At 44.6% G+C, this 20078-nt stretch overlaps 1 protein-coding gene across 1 annotated transcript in view; it reads left to right on the top strand.

The window, feature by feature from the left end:
- PTDSS1 (phosphatidylserine synthase 1) overlaps positions 1–20078 on the top strand; it is a 68032-nt gene that overhangs the window by 24699 nt on the left and 23255 nt on the right. Inside the window, exons 4-7 of the mRNA XM_007454422.1 lie at positions 2546–2670; positions 13445–13603; positions 16883–17034; positions 19042–19183. Of these exons, the coding sequence (XP_007454484.1) occupies positions 2546–2670; positions 13445–13603; positions 16883–17034; positions 19042–19183 (578 nt within the window). The remainder of the gene's footprint in view (positions 1–2545; positions 2671–13444; positions 13604–16882; positions 17035–19041; positions 19184–20078) is intronic.

Here is a 20078-nt window from a genome sequence, read left to right as displayed (position 1 = left end):
ATCCAGGCAAAGATGTGGGGAGGAAGGCCAGGCTAAGGCAAGACTGCCAAAGTGGTCCCCAGCTAGAAGAGGCTTGGTGTGTCCCCAGTCAGTGTGGCCAGAGGGTAGCAGGCCTGGGAGTAGTGAGAGAGGCAGAGTTGGGCACAGATGGGACCCCACACGGCTTGTGAAGGGCAGGAGGAAGTCATGGGAGGATTATTATTATTTTTTTTTTTTTGCAGAGAAGTGCATGATTCATTTACATTTCTTAAAAGATAGTCCTGGGTGCGTTATACTTATAGCTTATGGACTTAATATTGCTCCTTGAAGTTATGTCCTTTTTAGCTAGTTGGCTACACCTGAGTTTTTCAGATTTCAAATGGTCCATCATAAGTAATGAGCAATTTTATTTCTTCCCTGGGATCATGGAACACTTGGATAACCTGATGAGAACTATAGACCCTTTCCCAGTACACACATGCTCACACACACACACACAGACACACACACACACACACACACACACAGTTCTATGTAGTATATCCGGGGCTTCAGTGATGTTGAAGACCAACTGTGAACTCTAGGTTAAGAGCCTTCTGCTCCACAAACACTTTCTTTCTGTCTTAAAATAATTATTTCAAAAGGGTGTAGTGGGGGGGTGTTTGAAATGAAAATCTGTCAAAGTAGCTGGTACATAATATATAAGAAGGTTATCATATAAGCTTGCCTAAAAACACATGCGCCCTGGGCCCTGGGATGCATGACTGAGTCAGCCGTGCTACTCTCAGGCCCCCCGAGCTCCCCGAGGACCGGGAGCGGCCCCTTCTGAAGGCCTGTGCTATAGCCACTGTGGAGAATTTCAGCTACGGACATTCTCTCCTCTGGAGCAGCTCCCTGGGAACTGGTGCCAGCCCACTTTGGATGGGGTACTGTGGTCCAAGGTCATTTGTATCACAGCGTCTAGATGTCCTACATATGCATTTTCATCCTAGCAGGAAAAGAAGTGACAAAGCCACTGGTGGCTGGTTCTCAAGTCTTTCTAAAATGTCTTTACAGGCTTTTGCCTTAAATTTTATTTATTTATTCATTTATCCATTTTCGACTGTGTTGGGTCCTCGCCTCTGTGCGAGGGCACTCTCCAATTGCAGCACGGGGGCCACTCTTCATCACGGTGCGCAGGCCTCTCACTGCTGTGGCCTCTCCCGTTGCGGAGCACAGGCTCCAGATGCGCAGGCTCAGCGGCCATGGCTCACGGGCCCTGCCACTCCGTGGCCTGTGGGGTCCTCCCAGACCAGGGCTCGAACCCATGTCCCCTGCACTGGCAGGCAGACTCTCAACCACTGTGCCACCAGGGAAGCCCAGCTTTTGGCTTCTTAAAGTAGATTATTAACTGTCTTTTCTAAATGATATGGGGTGATTATTAGGATGCCAATTACGACATGATGTGACAGTGATGTGATGTCCCCAGGGACTGAGGTGGGGTGTAACATGGGGATGAGTGACCCTGGGCCATCTCTCGCCTCCACACCTGTCTCTGTCTCTACCCCAAACTGGCCTGTCTGCGAGTAGACCATCTGCGGTCTACTCGCCACCCAGTGACCAGCGTCCACTTGCTGAAATGTTACCTACATCCTCTTATTTCCACACTTGAAACCCGTCAGGTGCTCCTTTTTTTTTTTTTTTTTTTTTTTTTTTGCGGTACGCGGGCCTCTCACCGCTGTGGCCTCTCCCGTTGCGGAGCACAGGCTCCGGACGCGCAGGCTCAGCGGCCATGGCTCACGGGCCCAGCCGCTCCGCGGCATGTGGGATCTTCCCGGACCGGGGCAAGATCCCGTATCCCCTGCATCGGCAGGCGGACTCTCGACCACTGCGCCACCAGGGAAGCCCAGGTGCTCCTTCTTTGACTTAAGATCAAGCCTGCAGCCTTCGCCGTGGCCCCGAGCCATGACCGTCGCTTCATAGCCGCCTTGCTCCGTGCCGCTCTCTGCCAGCACCCAGCCACGCGCTGGCTCCCAGACCTCATTGCAGGGACCTGCCTGCTCGCCTCTGCCTGCCTGAAGGCCACGCTTACTCCTCCACGCTCTCACCCATGGTCTGCCACTCCTGATGCTGATGAGAGCATCGGCATCCTCTTCTCAGAGAGGGTTACTGACTCCTCTCGGTCTGAACTAGGACCATGTGTGAGACTCTCATCAAAGGAAAGACCAGGGCTTCCCTGGTGGCGCAGTGGTTGAGAGTCCGCCTGCCGATGCAGGGGACGCGGGTTCGTGCCCCGGTCCGGGAAGATCCCACGTGCCGCGGAGCGGCTGGGCCCGCGGGCCGTGGCCGCTGAGCCTGCGCGTCCGGAGCCTGTGCTCCGCAACGGGAGAGGCCACAGCGGTGAGAGGCCCGCGTACCGCGAAAAAAAAAAAAAAAAGGAAAGACCAGCACCTTGTCACGGGGGTCTCCACAGCCCATGTTACAACACCAGTGTGCGCTTTGGGCCGTGAGCAATTTGAGCCCAGTGTGTGTTGTGCGTCTGACACCGGCTCTCTCCCCGACTTGAGGATGTTTCTGTTTCCCTCAGGGCTCAGCGTGCTCTACTTCCTGTTCCTGGTGTTCCTGCTCTTCCTGAACTTTGAACAGGTTAAATCCCTGATGTACTGGCTAGATCCGAACCTTCGATACGCCACAAGGGAAGCAGATATCATGGTACGTACTTGTCTGCTGTGTCTTAGAGAAACTGGTTGACTCTTGGGTATAGCAGGTAATTGACTTCACATTTTAAGTTGGTTCTTCTCCATATTTCCTACGTAGATATCTAAACACCAGGTCTCTGACCAGGTCTCTGGGCAGGTTGGTGCAGTGCGTGGTTCCATGAATGGTACAGTCCAGGGAAATAAATCCTCTCTTGGCCCGAAGGGGGTGGTAGGAAGATGTGAATATTATCATCCTGCAGCCGTGGGTGGGAATTGAGCCTCTGACACTTGTAAGCTGTAGGACCTTAGGCTATGAACTTATAGCCTATTCCCTCTTTTGTAAAGTGAAATAATACTTATCTTGGAAGTTTATTGTGAGCTAAACGAAGGCCTAACGCCATGCCTCGCACACACCAGGTCCTCTGATGGCAGCTGCACCTGCTGTGTCAGTGTCACCCTTGGCCCCTCTGCTCCCTGACCCCGGCCCTGGTGCTGTGATTCTTCCCACCTGCTTGCCATGAAGGTGCCAGTCGTAATGGTGGAGGCCATTTCATTCATTATTTTTGTGTGTGTGTGGTACGTGGGCCTCTCACTGCTGTGGTCTCTCCTGTTGCGGAGCACAGGCTCCGGACGCGCAGGCTCAGTGGCCATGGCTCACGGGCCCAGCCGCTCCGTGGCATGTGGGATCTTCCCGGACCGGGACTCGAACCCGTGTCCCCTGCATCGGCAGGCGGACTCTCAACCACTGCGCCACCAGGGAAGCCCCATTCATTATTTTTATTAAATGACAATAAATACTTTTTTTCTTGGCTAAAACTACTCTGTACTTTGACTTTTAGTGAAGAGGCTATTTTATACTGTAATACAGTTCCTTTCCTTTTTTACTTTTTAAAGTGCCTAACATTTAGTGCAGATTGAAGAAACACCTAGTGATGATCAGAAAAGGAGAACAGGCATTTGGACCGTAGATGGGTCCTTGTTTAACAAACAAAAAAGCAATACAGAGGGACTTAATAAACAGTCCAAGAAGTGATCATTCCAGCATAGTTGAGGTTGGTCAGACCCTTCTTGGAATGGTGTTTCCAGATTTTATCTTTATCTTTTATAAAGGACAAGCTAAAGACAAAAATAAGAATGCCAAAAATTATTTAAAAGTGTCAAGGAGAAAAGTCTGTCTTGGAGTTTCTTCCTCTGAGAAAGAGAATGGTACAGGGTGATGTACAGCTTCTAATGATGCTGATAATGACAGTTACAGTGAGGTTGACAGCAGTTGATGATTGTGGATTGTCTGCTCTGCCAGGCAGTGTGCTGGGTGCTTTATATACAGGCTATATGTTAATGCCTCCATTTTACCAAGGAGGAAATAGAAGCTTAATATAAGATCCCTCTGGGTCCAAAACCTACACTTCCCCTTAGGCCTGTGCCTCAAGCATATAGTTATAATAACAAGTGTTTGACACTCACAGGCATCTTACAAAATGGAGATTGGGAGGATACCCCAGCTTATATTTCCCCCCGCAAGTTTCCTGGGTTTTTAAGCAAAATTTGTCATATTATGAAGTAAACTAACTTCAGGTGGATTTGCTGTTGCGTGTCTCAGTCTTGTTCTCACAGTCAGTTGGGGGAGGTTGAATCTAATAATACTTTGACATCTACCTTCCTTAGGAATTTGACATCACAGAAACATCCGATTGTCACAATTACAGCCCCAAAAGAGCTGAAACCAGCATTTAAAACTAGTTTTCAAGGATTGGCTAATTCTTTCTTGCCAAACAAAGCCTGAGGCTGTTTTCAACTTCTGCAGTTCCAGGTGGTGGTAGACCAGCCTCAGTCTTCTCCATCTCCCATCCCTTATCACTTTTTACTTCCTTAAAGGAATCTTTTACAGTTCTAAGGATCTGTTCATTGATGGCTCTAGAGAAACGCATTCCCTTGTTAGAACCTGTGGTAAGGAGAGCGCCTTTATGCAAGACAGAAGCCTTTAGTTGCCTGGCGGCAGGAGCCCTCTGCCTTCCCCATTCTTTCAGCTGCCACCTATTTCTAATCCTGATACCAGGCTCTAGTCCGTGCCTGTTATCGCACATTGAAATTCAGACTCCCTTTTCCCTTAAAATTAACATTATAACTTGGAGTTGGGGAAGGCAGTCATTGAAATCCTGTTAGAGGCAGTCTTTTGTACAATTGGAAACTTTGCTATGTTCCTAAATATTTATTCTATTCAAAAATACGTGTTCTAATCTTCAGACAAGCTTTGTGAGCACATCTGAATTGGAGATTGGGTGGTCTGGGGCAGCAGTCTTCTGTTTAGTAAATACTCACTGAGCTTTTCCTACATGCTAGACACCGTGCTGGTGGTAGTGGGGAAGAGGGTAGGCCCAATCGCTCCCTATCCCCTTGGAGCTTAGACTCTACAAGAAGGCAAATTAAACAAATTATCGTTGGCTCTTTTTCTAAGAGAGTTGTCTAAGACAGCTCCAATAATTTTTGAAAATTTTATCAACACAGGTGCAATCTTCTTTCATTCCACCCTCCCCCCGCCGCCAACACGCACATATCTTGCATTGTTATCAGACATTATATCCAACTATATGGATTTTTTTAAACATAACCACAATGCTGTTTTCAGTCGCTTAAAGGTAACAGTATGCAGCGTTCACATTTCTCCAGTCACTTCGTAAAGTTTTTTTTACAGTTGATTTGTTCAAATTAGGATCCAGACAAGGTCCCCATATTGCCTTTGTTGCAGCTCTTAATCTGCAGTCCCTCCATACCATTTTCAACCTCAAAGTTTGTTTGTCAAAGTAGCCACATTGTTTATTTTATGGAACTTCTCGAGTCTGGATTTTGTAGCTTGCATTTCCAGGGTGTCATTAATGTATCTCTCTGTCCCCCTGTATTTTCTATAAACTGGAAGTTAGATGTAGAGGCTGGATGGGGTCCAGATTCCAGTCCAGTTTCCGTGGCAGGGCTGCTCATAGATGGTGCTGTGTATCACACTAAGAGCCACATGGTGTCTAGGTGTCTCTCTTTTATAACATTAAGCTTGATCATAGGGTCAGGAGGTCAGCATCAATTGTAAAATGCACCATCAATTACAAGTATGACTTTGGGAAGGGGAAAAGGGAAACCTTATATGTGCACCAAACATTGTAATATGTTGAAATATCCACCCAATTCTCAAAATGCTAAATGTGAAAAAGATGTGTCCTAGAATCAAGAAAGCACAATGTGGGGGAGGGGAGGGGTTCCCACGCTCGGAAGGGCCCACTCACGGCGAGGGAATCAGCACGGACAGGGAGAGACCTTCGGGGGTTTGGGGGATCAGAGGGGAAAGCAGCCAGCGGCTCCCCCGCCTGCTTGGCCCCGGGCCTGAAACTCTGTCCTCCCGGGTCGCCTCTGGCCGCAGAGGTCCTGAGCCTAAGCCCTGCCCCCCCAGAGCCTCTTCTGGCCTTGTTTTTTTTTTCTGTTGTGGTCCTGTTTTGTTCTTGTTTCAGCCTTATTTTTATTTTTTCTAATATATGTTTTTTTGTGTAATTTTATTTTATTTTTTATTCTTTGTTATTGTTCTGCTCCTTTTTGTTTGTTGCCCATTTCTTGTTTTTTTTGTGGCACTGTGCGGCTTGTGGGGGGTCTTGGTTCCCAAGCCAGGGGTCGGGCCTGAGCTCCTGTGGGAGGAGCACTGAGTCCAAACCACTGGACTAACAGAGAACTTCAGGCCCAGAGAATATTACTTGGTGTGAGCTCTCCTGGAGGTCCTCATCGCAGCACCAAAACCCGGCTCCACCCAACTGCCTGCAAACTCCAGTGCTGGATGCCTCAGGCCAAACAACCAGCAAAACAGGATGCAGCCCCACCCATCAAAAAAAATGAGACAACAAAAATATATGTTATAGAAGAAGGAGCAAGGTAAAAACCTACAAGCCCAAATAAATGAAGAGGAAATAGGCAATCTACCTGAACAAGTATTCAGAGTAATGATAGTAAAGATGATCCCAAATCTCGGAAATAGAATGGAGGCACGGATCAAGAAAATACAAGAAAAGTTTAACAAGGACCTAGAAGAACTAAAGAACAAACAAAAAGTGATGAACGACACAATAACTGAAATGAAAAATACACTAGAAGGAATCAGTAGCAGAATAACTGAGGCAGAATATATAGCAAATGTGGAGCAAATAAGAGAGCCTGAAGATGGAATGGTGGAAATAACTGTGGAGGAGCAGAAGAAAGAAAAAGGAATGAAAAGAAATGAGGACAATCTCAGAGACATCTGGAACAATGTTAAATGCACCAACATTTGAATTACAGGGACCCCAGAAGAAGAAAAGAAAGAGAAAGGGTTTGAAAAAATATTTGAAGAGATTATAGTCAAAAACTTCCCTGACTTGGGGAAGGAAATAGCCACCCAAGTCCAGGAAGCACAGAGAGTCCCATATAGGATAAACCCAAGGAGAAACATGCTGAGACACATATTAATCAAACTAACAAAAATTAAATTCAAAGAAAATATATTAAAAACAGCAAGGGAAATCAACAAATAACATACAAGGAAATCCCCATAAGGTTATCAGCTGATTTTTCAGCAGAAATTCTGCAGGCCAGAGGGAGTAGCAGGATATACTTAAAGTGATGGAAGGGAAAAACCTACAACCAAGATTACTCTACCCAGCAAGGATCTCATTCAGATTCAACAGAGAAATCAAAAGCTTTACAGCCAAGCAAAAGTTAAGAGAATTCAGCACCACCAAACCAGCTCTACAGCAAATGCTAAAGGAACTTCTCTAAGTGGGAAACACAAGAGAAGAAAAGGACCTACAAAAACAAACCCAAAACAATTAAGAAAATGGTCATAGGAACATACATATCGATAATTACCTTAAACGTGAATGGATTAAATGCTCCAACCAAAAGACACAGACTTGCTGAATGGATACAAAAACAAGACCCGTATATATGCTGTCTACAAGAGACCCATTTCAGACCTAGGGACACATACAGACTGAAAGTGAGGGGATGGAAAAAGATATTCCATGCAAATGGAAATCAAAAGAAAGCTGGAATAGCAATACTCATATCAGATAAAATAGACTTTAAAATAAAGAATGTTACGAGAGACAAGGAAGGACACTACATAATGATCAAGGGATCAATCCAAGAAGAAGATATAACAATTATAAATATATATGCACCCAACATAGGAACACCTCAATACGTAAGGCAACTGCTAACATTTATAAAAGAGGAAATCGACAGTAACACAATAATAGTGGGGGACTTTAACACCCCACTTACACCAATGGACAGATTATCCAGGCAGAAAATAAACAAGGAAATACAAGCTTTAAATTATGCAACAGACCAGATAGACTTAGTTATTATTTATGGGGCATTCCACCTGAAAGCAGCAGAATACACTTTCTTCTCAAGTGCACATGGAACATTCTCCAGGATATATCACATCTTGGATTACAAATCAAGCCTTGGTAAGTTTAAGAAAATTGAAATTGTATCAAGCATCTTTTCCAACCATGATGCTGTGAGACTAGATATCAATTACAGCAAAAAAAACCTGTAAAAAACACAAACACATAGAGGCTAAACAATATGCTACTAAATAACCAAGAGATCACTGAAGAAATCAAAGAGGAAATTTTTAAAAAATACCTAGAAACAAATGACAGTGAAAACATGATGACCCAAAACCTATGGGACTCAGCAAAAGCAGTTCTAAGAGGGAAGTTTATAGCAATTCAGTCTCACCTCAAGAAACAAGAAAAACCTCAAACAATCTAACCTTACACCTGAAGCAACTAGAGAAAAAGAACAAAAAAAACCTCCAAAGTTAGTAGAAGGAAAGAAATCATAAATATCAGAGCAGAAATAAATGAAATAGAAAACAATAGCAAAGATCAATAAAACTAAAAGTTGGTTCTTTGAGAAGGTAAACAAAATTGATAAAACTTTAGCCAGACTCATCAAGAAAAGAAGGGACAGGACTCAAATCAGTAAAATTAGAAATGAAAAAGAAGAAATTACAACTGACACCACAGAAATACAAAAGATCATAAGAGACTACTACAAGCAACTCTATGCCAATCAAATGGACAACCTGGAAGAAATGGACAAATTCTTAGAAAGTTACAACCTTCCAAAACTGAACCAGGAAGAAATAGAAAATATAAACAGACCAATCCCAAGTAATGAAATTGAAACTATATTTAAAAATCTTCGAAGAAACAAAAGTCCAGGACCAGATGGCTTCACAGGCAAATTCTATCAAACATTTAGAGAAGAGCTAACACCCATCCTTCTCAAACTCTTCCAAACGTTGCAGAGGGAGAAACACTCCCAAACTCATTCTACGAGGCCACCGTCACCCTGATACCAAAACCAGACAAAGATATCACAAAAAAAGAAAACTACAGGCCAATATCACTGATGAACATAGGTGCAAAAATCCTGAGCAAAATACTAGCAGACAGAATCCAACAACACATTAAAAAGGTCATACACCATGATCAAGTGGGATTTATCCCAGGGATGCAAGTGATACAGCCACTGTGGAGAACAGTATGGAGGCTCCTTAAAAAACTAAAAATAGAACTACCATATGACCCAGCAATCCCACTACTGGGCATATACCCTGAGAAAACCACAATTCAAAAGGACACATGTACCCCAATGTTCATTGCAGCACTATCTACAATAGCCAGGACATGGAAGCAACCTAAATGTCCAATGGCAGGGGAATGGATAAAGAAGGTGTGGTACCTATATATGGACTATTACTCAGGCATAGAAATGAATGAAATTGGGTCATTTTTAGAGATGTGATTTTTAGAGTCTGTCATACAGAGTGAAGAAAGTCAGAAAGAAAAAAGTAAATATCATATACTAATGCATATATGTGGAATCTAGAAAAATGGTACAGATGACCCTATTTGCAGGGCAGGAATAGAGATGCAGATGTAGAAAATAGATGTGTGGACACAGGGGGCCTGAGGCAGTAGGTGGTGGGATGAATTGGGAGATTAGGATTTGACACATACACACTACCATTTGTAAAATTGATAGCTAGTGGGAACCTGCTGTGTAGCACAGGGAGCTCAGCTCGGTGCTCTGTGACCACCTGGATGGGTGGGATCAGGTTGGGAGAGTGAGGTCAAGAAGGAGGGGAGGACTTCCCTGGTGGCGCAGTGGTTGAGAGTCCGCCTGCCGATGCAGGGGACACGGGTTCGTGCCCCGGTCCGGGAGGATCCCACATGCCGCGGAGCGGCTGGGCCCGTGAGCCATGGCCGCTGGGCCTGCGCGTCCGGAGCCTGTGCTCCGCAACGGGAGAGGCCACAACAGTGAGAGGCCCGCGTACCGCAAAAAAAAAAAGAAAGAAAGAGGGGATATATGTATACATATGGCTGATTTACTTCACTGTACAGCAGAAACTAACACAACATTGTAAAGCAACTCTTCTCCAATAAAAAAATTAAAATAAAACAGCTAAAAAAAATAAGAATGAAAGCATAATGATTTCAGTATACAGTGCAGTGCGATAAAGAAAAAGATATGGGTGCTATTAGAACTTATAAAAGAACCCCAGTCTAGTCTGGGAGGTCAGGGAATGCCTCTGTAAGAGCTGATGTCTAAGTTGACAACTAAAACATGAGTGGGAATTAGCCAAGCAAAGTGGGAGTAAGGGGCCGAGGCCATTATTCAGGAAGAAGAAACATCCTGCATGGAAGCCCCAACTTGGGAGCTGGGATCAGTCAAGAGTGAAGGATAGTAGGAATTAGAGGCAGAGGAGGGCAGTTCCTGAGGCTGGGGAGACATTGGTGAGGAGTTAGGATTACACTGTGAATGTAATAAAAGACCCTGAAGGTTTATAAGCAGAGGAGGTACACGATCTCCATTGGTGCTTTAGCGGGTCAGTAAACATTACGCCCATCTCCAGTCCAGTGTTGAAACTGGGGAAGAAAGGTGCACAGGATCAGCTGATTTCTTCCTGGCTGAAGCTCAGTGAAGCAGATGGCTTTAGACCTGGGCCACTAGGTTGTGCTAATCCCCCGCCCCGAATTAGGCCTCTGCTCCCCTGTCCCATTGGACAACCACGGGCTTCTTCCCACAAGGCAGATCCTGACTCACAAAATTTCCTCCAAGGTTGAAAGAGCATGTGGGAACCTGTGCTGTCTGTGGGCAAATAATTTCCAAAGAGAGGACCCTAAAGAGGGTGGAGTACATGTGTTCTTTCTGCTTCCAAGGTCACCACCTTCCCCACGGAGGAAGGAGCGAGAGAGCAGGGCAGGAGGCCCAGAAATCCTTCCACACTGGGAAGGCTGTCTTCCCAGACACCGCCCCCCCCAAACACACACACACCCAAAATGGTCTGATTTGTGATCTGCAAAATCATTTTGTATGTAGAGAATCGGTTACAGAGAGATCAGTTAAAATCTGCAGTCTTAAGCTAGAGCTGGGTAGTCAGGTGCTTATCAGAGCATCATGTATACATTTCATAGTTTTAGAAAGCTCCTGCAGGCATCTAAGCAAGAAATAACAGTGGTGGTGAGATAGACGGGGGAAAAAACACTTGGGGAGGTAAAATGAATAGGACTTGGTGTTTGGTTAAGTGTCGGGCAAGCAAGGGAGAGGGTGGAGCCACCCAGATCAGCGATCCACCAGTTGGGAGGTGGGCAGAATCTGTCCTTACCTACTGCTTACTTTCACCTCCCCAGACTTGGCTTCCCCACCTCTGTGTCCTCATTTCATGCCTTGTCCTCCCGCTTCCAGGGGTTCGTGCCTGTGCGTGCTTCTCCCCGTCTGCATTAGACCACGGTGTCCTGCACCCCTCCCAGCACCAGGATCTCGGGATCTTCCAGATGTGATTATTGGCAGATTTGTTCATAATAATTATATGCCAGTAGACACGTCTGGCTCTTTATGGTTTTCAAAGTGCCTTTACATTTGTTGAACACATAAATATTCTCTTAGAGGGACGTAGAAAGGCCTCCAAAGTGGTCTTCAACCCATGATTCCCTTAAGAACAGATTTCTGAAAACAGAACTTAGCCCTTTCTTATCTAACCCTAAGCAGCCCACTCTGGAGTAAATAAGAGGATAGGGTGGGTGAGGAATTTGGGGTTGAATGAGCCTTAAGCTCTCCTTAACCTTTAAGCTGTCCTTAACCTAACATGTTACTGCTTTAGCCCAAGAGTGTTTCTCTCTGTCCGTCTGTGATTCGTCGGACAGGCACGTGCTCCAGAGCCTGGAAAGAGAACTTTCATCTCATTGCAGTGCAGTTTGGTCTTTTTAAGGCTTATCTTGACTCACCCCTATTGATTTTTTCCTCTTTTCTCTAGATTTCCCACTTACACATCATAATACCACATCAGAATGTTTCTCAAAAAAATGCAGTTTTTTAAAATGTCCTTTCAGCTTTGCAAATTAAAATGGATTAGTTCTGAGAAAGGCTTCAGAAGTCTGATGTGGTACATTTCAGAAGAGACAGAGGAGCACCATGGTGCTCTTTTGGCTCCCTCAGAAAATATTGCTTCTAAAATTTGAAAATATTATACTTTATAGGAATTCCGTCAGCTGGCTGAAATCTTACTCCTTCCTATCAGATTAATTTGGGGAAAAAAGAATGTGAAATGTAGAGCTTCCTGAGAAATGTCGTCATATGATAATTACTTCATAATAAACACAGAAATATAAGGAAGTTGATTTAAAATTACTTTAAAATATATTAAAAATGAAAAGATTAGAAGTGGAACCTAAATTCTTAAAAGCTTTATAATGTTTTAATATTTAAATTATGTAATATTTGATACATTTTTGGGTGGAAGAGTAATTCTGTATTCTTCTAATTTCTGAAGTTGGATGTTTCAGCTTTTCTTCTTCCCTAATAAAAGCATTTAAGGCTTTGTATTTTCCTCTAACTTCTGCTTAACTGCATCTCATCATTTTGATGTGTAATGTTTTCATTATCATTTAATACTGAATATATTTTAAATTCCTATTATGATTTCTTTTTTACTCCATGATATTTAGAGATACGTTTTAAAATTTCTGAACCTATTGGGTTTCTATTTATTCTTTATTTGTTGGCATTCTATTTATGTTTTTGTTAATGGCTTTAACACAGTTGCCCTGTGGGCAAGTGACATGGGCTATATGATACCGTTACTTTTTAAAAAATAAATTTATTTATTTATTTATCTTTTTTTTTTTTTAATTTTTGGCTGCATTGGGTCTTCGTTGCTGCACACGGGCTTTCTCTAGTTGCGGCAAGCGAGGGCTACTCTTCGTTGCAGTGGCTTCTCTTGTTGTGGAGCACGGGCTCTAGGCACACGGGCTCGGTAGTTGTGGCATGCAGGCTCAGTAGTTGTGGCTCGCAGACTCAGTAGTTGTGGTGCATAGGCTTAGTTGCTCCGTGGCATGTAGGATCGTCCCGGACCAGGGCTCGAATCCACGTCCCGTGCATTGGCAGGTGGATTCTTAACCACTAAGCCACCAGGGAAGTCCCAATACCACTTCTTTAAGATGGGTTAAGCCTTTGTAAAATGATTTTGCTTCCCACTTTAACCAGGCTTTTGCAATTCAGAGCAAAGCAATTCTGGTGTATAAACTCTAATACTTGTCCATTTCTCCTCAAGCATCTTCAGTTATCAAAACTTTTTATTGGGTAGGACATATATTAATTATCAAGATCATATCACTTCTTTTCATTTTATTGTCCAAATCCTGGAAGCAAGTTGATTTCTAGAGTATTACTAATTATTTCCTTATTATTTTAAACAGGAGTATGCTGTGAACTGCCATGTTATCACCTGGGAGAGGATTATCAGCCATTTTGATATATTTGCCTTTGGACATTTCTGGGGCTGGGCTATGAAGGCCTTGCTGATCCGTAGTTACGGTCTCTGCTGGACAATCAGTATTACCTGGGAGCTGACTGAGGTAAGAAGGGGGTGTGGGCTGCTATCTAGATGCTACAGTGTGGACAGTTTATATGCAGGAAGAAGATAGTCCATCAGTTAAGAGTCAAGTAATCCATTCTGCAGCTCCTGTGGTACAAAACTATTTAATCCCCAAGGGATATTTTATACCTTTGTCAAACAAACAGAGAAACTCCTTGTCAACTTAAGGTCTGCTCTGTCTCACAAGTCTTAAAGAATGAAGTTAAAATCCTAAGCAAGATAATTCAGTGGCAATGAGGACATCTGCTAAGAAGTTAATAGGTAGTTTACCCACTAACTAGTTTCCAGTTAAATAGAATTGTGGTGTTTTGGAATTGTGAGGCCATCCAGGACATTGTGTCACTTAAAAATGGATTCCCAGTATAGCTCAAATATCACGGTCATCAAAAGTTTGTCTCATTCAATGAATGAAAGATATATTCTTGAAAAACTATTACCGAAGTGATATTTGGGAACTAGTTCATTTATTGTTCAGTTATTATGTTTTTCTTAAGCATTCCCGGGGACAAAATTTGGCCATGTGCACAGTTATTGCTTCACGCCTGTCGTTGTCCTGACCCTAACCTTTAGCAAAGCATGCCAGTTAGGTACTCGCTTCTATTAGTGTTCCTCTCATGGCCCCGAGGCTAGAAGCCCGAGTTCAGGGTGTGGGCAGGGTTGGTTCCTTCAGAACCCGTCCCAAGCCTCTCTTAGGCCTCTGCTCATGGTTTGCTGGTCATCTTTGGTGTTCCTTGGCTGGTAGATGACCACAGTCTCCGCCTCCATCTTCACGTGGCTTTCTCCCTGCATGCGTTCACATGGCATTCTTTTCATAAGGACACCAGTCATGTTGGATTAGGGGCCAACCTCCTCCAGTAACGAGCCCTTCTCAACTATTACATCTGCAGTGACTGCATTTGCAAATAAGCTCACATTATAAGGTCCCGGAGCTTAGGACTTCCAACGTATGGATTTTTGAGGGGGAACGATTCAACCCGTAACAGTGCCCAGCACTGTTCATACATCATCCTGAATCTTCACCGTAACCCAGAAGGGCAGTGTGTATTCCCAGTGTACCGATGGGAACCAGAGCTCAGAGCCAGGAGTGGATCCAGAGGTGCTTGATGGGGAACGCGGCCCGTGCTCCTGCCCTCGTACCACGGGCTCCCTCTAACTTGCAGGCATCTTCAGGACCTCACTGCCATGAGACCTGTGCAGGGCACTTGGCCTTCCTCGGCCTCCCTGGCTTCCTCCCCTGCCCGCCCACCCCTCCCCCCCACCCACTGGGCCTCTTGCGCCTCCCTTTTCCTGGTGGCTCTTTTCTCAGCACCTCTCCAGTTTATCCCTCTGCTGCGCTCTCCCCTCTCATCTGAATTTCCCATCTCCCTGCACACTATCTTTTGCCAAAGTGAACCTTTCACCCCTCAGCCCAATCACCTCCTTCTGCTAAAAACTCTTCCCTGTTGGTCCATTGCTCTTAAGACAAAATCCAGGTGGCTTCTGAACCAGCCTCTGAGGCCTGGTGTTCGCTGGCCCAGCCCACCTCTCCAGCCTCCTTGAACCCTCTCACCTTCCCTCTGCTCCAGCCAGCTTTGCCTTCTTCACTTCAAAGATGCTGTGTCCTTTCCTCCCACGGAGGCTGCCTCTGAGTCCCTCCCTCTCTGCCCTGCTCCCTGCACTGGCTGGGCTCATGTTTGTGCACCTAGACGTACAGCACCTGGCTCTTCTCCTCTGAAACACTCAGCATAGGTTAAATACTTGATCGATGTTTTCTTTTCTGCTAAACGTTATGCCTCAAGAGGGCAGGGCCCACGTCTGCCCAGTCCCAGACCCCAGCGCTCTGCCGCATACATACAGGCAGACGCTCCCGAATCCCTAGGGAGTGAACAAATGTGGCTCCGTCCAGGTCCCTGACTCCGCTCTATCTGGGCTGTCTCACCCCCGAATCCGGTACTTTCCAGAAAGGCTCCTCGGGCGGACGTATGTCCTCCACATCCCCTACCCAGTATTGTTTCAGCACGTCTGTCATTGGCTTCTGCAGAAGTTTCTCTCTGCCCCGTGTGAGTTAATGCTCCATGTCATGGCTTGGACCTGGGAATGCAGTCCCGGGTGGTACGTGGCCCTCTGGGGGCCGGCACACAGCCCCTCGCTGTCACATGCGGGAGCTGTTCAGCATCTCCTCGGAAGCAGGCACATCAGGGAGGCAAACTCCTCGTACAATATTTGTATTCTTTTACAATCTATGCGATGCTTTCATGAATAGTTTTAACTTGTAGCATTTATTATATTACTTCAGAGGTTTATACTCACGGGGTTGCCTCTTTCCAGACAGCTGTCAGGCGTTGTCTTTGTAATTTCAGACCTCCTTAAAGCAGGCCTTCACACAGCACCCCATGCTGCTTGATAACAGCCGACGGGTCCTTTGTTTTGGACAAGACTATTTCCGTAAAAGACTTCTGTTCCACCCTTGATCTCACTGCGCCCTTTTTCTGGACTGTCCTCACCTTCATCTCCATCTCTTGAAATCAGTCATTCCTGTCCTTAATGATCCCACTCCACCCTGTCTTCCTTCCAGAAGTCTGCCGCCATTGCCGTCTATTCGAATGAATCTCAGTGTCCCTGCTGTTTCAGTTTATGTCACCATTGTAACACTTGCCACAGCATACCTGATTTTGTGTTCTGAATAAGCGTCTGGCCTCTGCCCTTAAGATCAAGAACCTTGATCCATTTTATCTCACCACCTTGTACATCGTAGGCACTTAATAAAAGATTATCGCTGCAAATCAGTTAGTGTGGGATTTCCTATTAAGTTAATTTACCACTTACTCACTGTTTTTCCCAAATATCTATAGACCATTTGTTTCTAAAACACACAGCTTAAATTCTCAAGCTGCTAATTTTGAGGATTCTGCCAGTGCTCTGTAGACAGTTAGGAACACTTTGCTCTCTTCCCTCTTCTGGGTCCATGTCATGTTGTCATTAGCCAAGGTAATTTACTGGTAGTATTTTTCAAGATGGCTTATCATTTCTTTAAAGCCCTGTGTCCAAAAAAAGAGGAGCTGTTTGGATTAGCAGTATTTGCGAACCATCCACAAAATAAACAAGAACCTGATTACAGACCTTGGTTTTATTTTATTTTTTTAATACATCAGGAAAACCTAAAATGTCAACAAGTTTTGCTAAGAGAATGTACTATTAAAAGGAAAGTTACCTTTCTGCGTGGTACCCCAGGTTTGTTTTTTTTCACGTTTGTTTTTTCATCATCGCTTGTGTTTCTCAGCTTTTCTTCATGCATCTTCTGCCCAATTTTGCCGAGTGCTGGTGGGACCAAGTCATTCTGGACATCCTGCTGTGCAACGGTGGTGGTATCTGGCTGGGCATGGTCGTCTGCCGGTTTTTAGAGATGAGGACTTACCACTGGGCAAGCTTCAAGTGAGTCATCTTCCTCCGGGCCCTGAGTCACGGTTTCTCACAATGTAGATTTAACTGCCTCAGTAGCACGCAACATGAGTACGTTCTCTGATGATAAGGAATAAATTATGCATTAGTAACTGGAACTCAAAAATGATTATAAGCCCAGTTTCAGGCATTGATCCAGAAAATGCTAAATCATTTATGAGTTTCTCAAATCCATCCCCTCCTTTTTATCCATATGCCTCAGCCTGAATTCAGACTCCCGTGGCTGGATTGATTAGTCCCTTGTCCCCAGGTTAACCCCTCTGAGCCTTCTGCCACCATTGCTTGAATGATCTTAGGAACGTCACATCCATCATGTCATTTCCCTGTGGTGGCTTCTCATGGGTCTTAGGACAAAGTCCATAGGCTTGGCAATTATAAGTCACTTATTTATTGTGTCTCAAATTTATTTTGTTATGTGGTGTAAGGGGGAGATTTCACAACGTTATTGTGTTTGATTAACCAGTTTTCCCCATCCCTTTCATGAATAATCCTTTCTTTGGCCACTGACTTGAAAGGACACTTTTTAATATATTTCATACAGTATATACTGTAACAAAATCTGTCGCAGTGCTGGGTGTTGCTCCAAGCAAGCTTCATACGCAGTATCTCATTTGAGCCTTACCTCCATCCTGGGGATAGACACTGCCATTCTCTTCACTTTAGGGTTGAAGGTACTGAGGCTTCAGTGTAGTAATTTGCCTGACGATACCCAGCAAGCAAGCAGTAGAGTCTGAATTCACATCAGGCTGTCTGGGTCCTTAAACACTCCATAATGCTTCCCTATTTTGATACATTTATGCTTAAATTCAACTTGAGAATCATCCTGTCAAGTTCCCAAGACGTAAGTGCAACTAATGAACAAAAAAGTCCCGTTGGTCTTAAGTTACATTAAACATATGAATGTATATAGATCAGGTTGGATTAACCTTTTCACTACATTAAGTATTCCAGTTCTCCATCGCGCTGTATCTCTGTTTATTCCCATCCTCCTCTACCTCTTTCCGTGAAGTTTCACCATTTTTTATATAGAGGTTCTTCATCATTCTTGTTTATTTTTGGATAGTCTCTGTTTCTTTGTTGCCCTTGTGCCTCAAATCTTCTTGCTGGGAGATTTTCTCACTGCATGCTTGTTGATGGGTGGGTGAGTGAGTGAAGGAACAAACCTGGTTTCCTTCTACTCCCCCCTTCCCATCTCCCTCCTCCCTCCCCAAGAATAAAAGGCCTGGCCTGTTTATCCTTATGCCGTCAGCACTTTAAAACGGTGTCTACGACCTAAAGGTCCTCGATATACATCTCTGCTGAATTAAAAAAAATCTTTACCATTTATTAAATGCTATGACCTTGGATTTCGGCTCTCCTGGCCTAGCACAAGAGGACCAGAATCTACCCCCAACTCTGAGGTTTACAAAGTGAGCCGGAGTCAGCCGTTCCCTTTCTCGGAGCCTCAATGTTCTCATTTGTGAAACGTGGGACTATTCGTTTCTATCACAGGAATATGAAATTGAGTGATTTCTAGGATTGAAACTAAGAAAGGTTAAAAATCACTGTCACTCCAAACTGTTCTCTTAATTGAGGAAGCTATAGAGTGAGGAAATGCTGTGGGTCACCTCACACATGGAGCATGTTCTCTGTTTTATCAGGGCGCCCTGGGGGCGGGGGCATGGGTGGGAGTGGTGTCCTTCCTGGCCTAGTTCCAGGTGGCTGTCTTTAATGTACCTCAGCTTCTTTTGTCACCAGTTCACAAACTGTGGCCTGTGCTGGCGTGGCCAGTCCACCGATGCTCCCCACCTGGCGTGCTGCTCTCAGCGCATCACCTGTGAATAGAGGCCGCTGTTGGAGAGACGTTCAAATGGAAAGGAATCTTTCTGTTCTGAGCATTGGTTGTAAAATAGTCAATGCATTTTTTACAGTTTTTTGGTGTTTTGTTTCTTCCCCCTCCTATCTCTCTGGATTTTCACCGGAGCTGTTTTCTTCTCACAGGGACATCCACACCACCACCGGGAAAATCAAAAGAGCCGTGCTCCAGTTCACTCCTGCTAGCTGGACCTATGTTCGGTGGTTTGACCCCAAATCTTCATTTCAGAGAGTGGCTGGAATATACCTTTTCATGATCATCTGGCAGGTATTTCTTCAAATGCTCAAAAGTAGGGGATAACAAAAACAAAATAAAAACCATCCAGGAATTTAGGGTTCATGCTAGTTGACATTACTTATCAGCTCGATGCTTTAGAAGATGTAATATTCTGCAGCTGACATATAGAATTAAAGTGATGCTGTTATGCCTAAGGTCTTGCTTCATCGTGAAGACGTTTTAAAATATGGATCTTTGAGTTACAAATTGGAAACAGATTAAAATTCCCTGTAAAAACCTTGTGCTCAGCATCTATCACCCAGTGAGTTAGGCATTGGATTACCTTCTCGAATGATCGTTTTCAGGACCACAACAACAAACGTAAGGCTTTTTCTTACAGTCCAAATTCAGTATTTGAGTTTTAAAATTGTGCCTCAGCTGTTACCACTTTGGGTAATTTGTAGAACGCTAAATACAGAAGCCCTCTGCTACCTGTGGGGACTGGAGCCCTTTGGGGACCTGGGTCCTCCAGAGTGGTGTCGGCGGTGGAGAGAGGCTCTCGCTCCAAGCAGACTGAAGCGATTCAGACAGCCAGGGGTCTTGGAAAGGGATTACCCAACAACTCTGTTTTCCAGAGGCAGCCTTTTTTTTATTGTCCCTCCTGTCCCCCGGTTAATTGTTTCACAACTTTGGGAGACTAGCTGAGGGAAACCAGCTTTCACCTGAAGGGTCTTTCAGAATCATCAGACATATTTTGAACACATATGCACAAAATACTCCCAACATAAGGAGAAAATGGGCATGTGTCACTTTAAAGATAGACTGTCCTTGTCCACAGAGGGAGAATAATAATGCCCATGCCAATAAATGGAGTTTATGGCTACAGAAGTGTTTGTGAATAGTTATATAGTCACCATGGTTTGGGGAAGTCAGTGTGTATGTAAAT

This window comes from Lipotes vexillifer, unplaced genomic scaffold (genome assembly GCF_000442215.2).
Source record: "Lipotes vexillifer unplaced genomic scaffold, Lipotes_vexillifer_v1.1 scaffold457, whole genome shotgun sequence".
Lineage (NCBI taxonomy): Eukaryota > Metazoa > Chordata > Mammalia > Artiodactyla > Lipotidae > Lipotes > Lipotes vexillifer.
Note: the sequence above shows the minus strand (reverse complement) of the source record. Positions and strands in the feature narration are given on the sequence as shown.